This window comes from Hipposideros armiger, unplaced genomic scaffold (genome assembly GCF_001890085.2).
Source record: "Hipposideros armiger isolate ML-2016 unplaced genomic scaffold, ASM189008v1 scaffold_221, whole genome shotgun sequence".
In the NCBI taxonomy this organism is placed as follows: Eukaryota; Metazoa; Chordata; class Mammalia; order Chiroptera; family Hipposideridae; genus Hipposideros; species Hipposideros armiger.
The window spans coordinates 641,339-648,002 of NW_017731571.1; the positions used below are offsets into that span (position 1 = coordinate 641,339).

General features: G+C 33.1%; 1 protein-coding gene across 1 annotated transcript in view; it reads right to left on the bottom strand.

Annotated features, from left to right (window-relative positions):
- The window catches only part of MPP7 (MAGUK p55 scaffold protein 7), a 288,725-nt gene that overhangs the window by 79,458 nt on the left and 202,603 nt on the right, over positions 1-6,664 (bottom strand). Inside the window, exons 8-11 of the mRNA XM_019654387.1 lie at positions 6,098-6,132; positions 4,024-4,098; positions 3,633-3,829; positions 3,088-3,152 (exon numbers count right to left, since the gene is read on the bottom strand). Coding sequence (XP_019509932.1) covers positions 3,088-3,152; positions 3,633-3,829; positions 4,024-4,098; positions 6,098-6,132 — 372 coding nt within the window. The remainder of the gene's footprint in view (positions 1-3,087; positions 3,153-3,632; positions 3,830-4,023; positions 4,099-6,097; positions 6,133-6,664) is intronic.

Below are 6,664 nucleotides of genomic sequence, written 5' to 3' on the forward strand. Positions count from 1 at the left end.
TAGTATCTAAATCTTTTTTTAAAATATCTTATTTACACACATATTCCAAATAAGTTTCTCAGGTTTAATTTCCATCTGACAATTGAATTTCTTGATAAAGGGATATGCAAATTTAAAGTTTTGATACTTTTGAATAGCCTGAAGGTTCTATTAATTTATCCTACTACTCAAAACATATAAACACATCTATTCCCCTATAATCAGGCTGACTTTAGGCATTATCAAGCTTTTAAATGCCCCCCAATCCAATATATTTCAGACATCACATTTTCTTTTGTAAATTCTGTGCATATACTTGGCCAAATTTCCTGTAAATTTTTAAAAATTAATTTTTATGAACTCTTCATATGTTAAAATATTAGCCTTCTACCATACATATTGAAATTTTTTCCCTGCAATCTCATTTATCTCTTAAGTTTTATGTATGACATCATTTTTTATATAGAAACTTATCAATTCTATAGTCACATCAGTTGTTTTCTATTTGAATCTCCCATCATCAAAGTCTTTCTCAACTTTTTGTGATTTTTTTAACAACTTAAGTATTTAATTGGTTGGAATTTATTTTTGCGTGTGCTATAAAATTGGGACTGGCTTTATTTCTTCTAGCTGAATCATCATAAATCCAACGCCATTTATGAAATGATTTCATTGTTTTCCCACTGATATAAAATGCCATCATAATTCATATACTAATTTTTCATATATACTGAGGTCTATTTTGAGATGCCAAACTTTCTTTATATTTCTGTAGGTTTATAGTATGTTGTCATACATAATAGGGACCGTCTCCCTTCATTTTATCCTTACAAATGAACTTGAGAATTAATATTGTCAAGAACTAACATAATTTCATTCCGTTCTACATTTCATAAAACATCGAGATTTGTTTTACTATTTTATATACCTAGAAAGCATAACACATAGTCTGGTGATGTCAATGGGAAAGAGAGAGATAAATGGATCACCAACAACAGAGTAGATGGCTTCTATTAAGTACCTAATTAGGGGCAGGCCCTGTAATAAACGCTTTACATACATTAGCTCATTTAAGTCTCAAAACACTCCAGTGAGATATTTACCTCTTCTTATTCTCATTTTGTAAATGAAAACAACGAACAATAAAAAAAGGTTAAGGTATTTTCCAAAGACACACGGCGAGTAAGTGACAGAGCTGGAATTCAAACTCTAGACCTCTAAATCCAAATCCTGTATTCACAACCATGTCTGAAATACAGTGATTCAATTTCATTTTAATTGCAATTTTTAAATACAATTTCAGCTTACCAAAATCTGAATAATTTCCTCAGGCCTTTTATCCTCAACTGGTATCCCATTCACTTCTCGAAGTTCATCACCAACATGAATAAGACCTGAGAAATAGCAAATTTGGTGCATTAGCAGTGTTCCCTACCAAAGTAACTAATTTACAATTGTGTTCATACTTAAAGCATTGTTTGTTCCCTTAATACATTTGAGAATTGGAAAGGAGGCATTCACGCTTCTCAGCTTTCAGATTCTGCACCTCTCTACAACAATGACTCCAAGACAACAACACAATAATGGTGGCAAAGAAATGACAGGAGCATCATGCTCTGTGCCTAGAAATGCACATNACACACACACACACACACACACACACACACACACACACACACACACCTCTCACATTCACACACATTTATACTAAAACCAGTTTGGGGAAAGGCATTAAAAAGACAATGTATTCACAATGTATATTTCTTTAAAGAAACATATACTTATCATAATTTTAAAATAAATGAAAATTCAGAATTATATCAAATTGTATATTTTGAAGTTTCCTAACACTCAAATTTGAGGATGGATTCAAACTCAGGTAGAATCACATTTATTTCATTTTGAAGCTACATATATTCTATCCCACGTACAGCAAATATATTTATTAGAAATGTACCAGCCCCACAGTTAAAAACCCCTCAAAGAGCAAGTCAGGGATCCTTTCAACTAGGTGAGCTGCCTGTGAACATTCATCACACTTTAAAATAATGCAACGTTCTGGTTACACTTTAAGCTGTCTGATGTCACGATGCATGTGGCATTCTATGAGAAGTGTTTTTTCCTTCTGCCTAGACAGCAGAGCAAGAACAAGCAGGCTTTGAATCAGTGCAGCACTTGAAGTATTTGCTTGTTTGGGAGATTTATACCGACTGTAGTTTGGCTCTCTTATAATGTCATTCCTGGGCTATAAGCTTCTACAAACTGACAGAAATAACAGGAGATGTGAAAAATGCAACAATACTAAAAACAGATGTTGGTGTAAAATTCCAGGACCATTTATTTGCTCATTTTTGCCTTTTAATGTACAATTTCCATACTGAAAACAAAGGGCTTTTTTTTTTTTAACTCTTAAAATACCTAGAACCATGAAACATTTAGAAGAGATGAAGGAGGAAATTTATCGGATGGGGACTTGAGAAAAGTGGAACAGAAGAGAAGCTGAGACAAGGGTAGGTTGAAAAAAAGAAAAAAAATGTACCCAAATAAATCTACACTATCTTTTTCAGTAATCCTACATTATCCTTTTTCTTACTCTTACTTTCTTTTAATCTAGTCTGGTAATAACTCCAAACAGAGGTTAGAGTTACTATGATTTCTAGATAAACAAGAAACTAAGAGGAAGAACAATTAATTGTTCTCAGGCACAGCTGCTTTTGTGCCCAAGAATGTGGTGGATTTTCCCCCATAATCTTCACCAAGAAATATCTTACCCAAACCTCCTGGCTTTGGAGAAATAAAGGGGCTAAATTTGCAGTTACATTTGTAAAATACCTAAATTCATAAATCAAAGTGAGTAGTGGTTATTAGTTCTTTTTTTAAAGAGTGAGTCATAGGTTTATTATAAATAACTCCAAACACACCTTTCTTCAAAAGATTCCCTTTTCTATTCCTACTACGAATTTCTTATTTGTTTGGTTTCTGTGAAATGATGGTCCAAAAGCTATCACAAGGCAATACAACCTCTCGTTCTGCCACAGTCACCTGCTTTAAATAGTCAAAAATAAACAGCAAGATTTGGTTATTCTGAATTCTTATTAACAAACTTACATGATTTCCTGTTGGAAACTTTCAGGGGCTGAACTATTATTTCTGGTCGTCTCAGAGCCAATCTCCTGGGGGAAAAGAAGGTCAATATGCCTATCAATTTTCAGGACAGATCCAAGGTTGATATAACACCAAAATATGAAAAGTCTTAAGGAAAAAAAAAAAAAAAAAGGAAAGTGAGGGGGGAAATGAACACGATGCAATCTATTCAAATTAAGAAATAAATCCTCTACTTTCAAATTTTTATAAATTATCCCCACTCCAAAATCACTCTTCTTTTCCGTTCTTTCACATCAGTACAGTTTCAGATATTATGTGCTATTTTCCATTTGCTTCGAAACAAAAAACCGACTATGACCTGGTACTGTCATATTATTTTTGGTCATTATTCATACTTACTTAGACAAAACAGAAATCCAAACCTGAGGGCTAAAGGGTTCTAAGGCGAGGTTTCAGTGCTTATTTTATCACAGCTATGCTGGCGTGATAGTCTGCAGAGAACAAAAGGTCACTTGAAGAAAGGCCATCATGACTTGCCAGTAGCTCACCTTTCCTGGAAGTGTTTTGAAGGAATCAAGCCCGCTCTGGGATTGGAATCACCTTCATGCTTCGCTTGCCACCATGTTGCATCATCTTGGCTCATAATCTGAAGAATATCTCCCTTTTGGAAAGAAAGCCCAGCTTCTCTACATGGAATTGCTTTATCCTCATTAGGGTCATAGTCAAAGAGGGCTTTGATAAATATCTGGAAGAAAGTTTCATTTAAAAGGAATAAATGTTTTTAAAAAAATGTGAAATGGCCCACATTCTTCACACTTTGGTTTCAGAATAATTTTTTTAAAATAGAATATTAAAATAGATTTGTTATGACAAAGAAGACGTGCCCTAGATGGGAAAACACTGGTCCCCCCACAAAAAATATTCTTAAGTAATGATTACCTTGCCTTCTTTAGATGGTGTCTCCTCTTTGATGCTGGGTATGATCTTAAAGGTAATTGCTCCCTGAGACTGAGCCTGATAGCAGAGGAAAGAAAGGGTTATAAGGAAACTTCTAGAGCCAAGGAGAAAGAAGGCAAAATAAGTTAGAAAACTAAATGCATCTGAAAATTTACAAGCCTGGGGTTTCTACTCTTAGATCAAACTGAGGAAACTATTTTTGTAGAAATTCCTGTAACATGAGAAAGCACTAAAGTTTGTCAAATAAGTTAAAAAACAAACCACTAAATCCACTTTTATGTCCTGTGTGCTTTTAAAATGCCAATGAATATATTACCATCCATGTCAAGTAACTTGAAAATGGAAACACAGAATATGCACAGTGACTTATAGACAATAATAACTGTTGAGAACAGATAATGTGCAAGGTTGAGACTATTACATTTAAGTATCAGCATCCACGTTTTTAGAAACAAGACACCTATACTGTCAGTAAGGAGGACATAAATATATGATTTAATTAGTTGTAATGCTCATAAGGAGAAATAATAAAGAACATTCATCTCTATTATATTCTGGTTAGTGAGTAAAATATCAAATGTAATAGATTCATTAAAAAAAAAAAAGAAAGGACTGAGCATTCCAATTTAATTAAAACAAGCAACCATACCCATAATTCTTCCCTGACTATCTCAGACAAGAGGTCTTCCTTTAATAAACTCTCATGTCATTCTCTTATCTCTCTCCCTTTTTAGCATTGATCATAACAATATCTAAATCATTATCTATATAATTGTTTCTTAATATCTGTTACCCTGTAACAGATATTGTAAGCTCCATGAAAGCAATAAATATCCGGCACAAATTTAAGAGGAATGAAGGAAGAGTAAGAAGAGGGAGACAGGCAGATAGAGAGGGAAGGGGAGGAGAGAGGAGAGTGGGTAGATTTCTCTGAGGCTCACTATCAGTGAAGTGCTGGTAAACCAGGATGGTTTTATTAAAAAAAAAAAAAAAAAANGACAATGCGAGACCACACACAAGTTTGATCACCCGTCAAAAATTATTGGAGCTTGGATGGGATGTGTTGCCACACCCACCATACTTGCCTGACCTGGCACTGTCAGACTTCCACTTGTTTCGCTCTCTTCAAAACTCCTTGTGTGGTACAACGTTCAATTCAGATGAGGCTGTAAATCAGCACCTTGTTCAGTTTTTCGCACATAAAGACAGGTCCTTCTATGAATGAGGAATTATGAAGCTCACTGAAAGAAGGCAAAAGGCTATCGAACAAAACGGGCAATATATCATTGATTGATCTTTGTTCTTTATATAAATAAATGACCTTTGAAAAACAGACAAAATACGTCATGACTTTTCCGACAACCCAATAAATATAAATGCAAATATAATAGTTCTGGGATTCGCCATTCTTTTTTAACTTCTATGTTGACATTACTTGAACCCCTATGGTTCCAGAGCCATCTTCCATGAACTTTTCCTCCAGCAAACTTTAGTTATGATGATACACTGTGAATCAAATAGATCAAAACCATAGTAATACAAGAAACAACTTTGTAAAAAAAGTTAGCTGGCCAATTTGGTACATATTATTACCCGACTAAACTCATTATTGTAAATTCAACACTTAACAATATCTTCCTAGGTTTTAAGTGCATTTGTAAAAATTTAGTGCAGAAAATTTTTATCAACAGGAGTATTTTTTCATAAACATATTAACATCAACATGATGTTTTCTTCTTTTATTCCTCTTTTAGAAATTTTACATTAAGTCAAAAACTTTTCTTAAAACCTATTCTATGAATTATTCAAAGTCATAAAAATAAAAGATTTTATATCAACTTTCTGTTTTTCTTCATAGCCTTATTCTTTAATTTAGCACAGAGCATTATAGCATGAATGTCCTATTCCACAAATCTAAGTACCAAATGTTGAAGTCCAGGAAGTGTTCAGTCAGATGGCCTTTACAAGATTTAGTTATATAAAGAATCACTATTAAATACACAGGTTATAAAACCAAGTGCTTTTAAATACCTTTAAAAATGTTCAGAACCAGTACAATGAGTTTTGCATAACTTTTGAGTTTAGGGGTTTCTGAGACAACATCAAAGAAATTTCAAATGGAATTTAAATTCTTTTAGAATAAAGACACTAGCTTTCTATTTAATTTTCATAGAAATATACTGTCTCTCTGAACAAGACCATATATACTATATACTACTGATTTAATTTGGATAATATTGACCAGATTTATTTTTATTTAAAAATAAAGAACATCTGTATATGAGAATAAACAATGCTTCCCTCAATGAATCAGAATCTAGTAAAAAAAATAAATAAATAAAAAAGAGGTAGACAGAAAAGAAAAAGAGGAAGAAATGGTAAAAGTAGGATCAGTAAGCATTTTTAAATGGTATTCAAGAGGCAGAAAAAGGAAAAAAACTAAAACATCCCAATGAGGACATTTCAGTAAAGATAAATCTGGGTATAAACATTTCTCCAATTTAAATATTGAAGTATTAATATATAAATTATGCAAATTAACAGACAAAAAGCCTCCAGTACAATTAATGCTTCTGTACACACACACACACACACACACACACACACACACACACACACACAC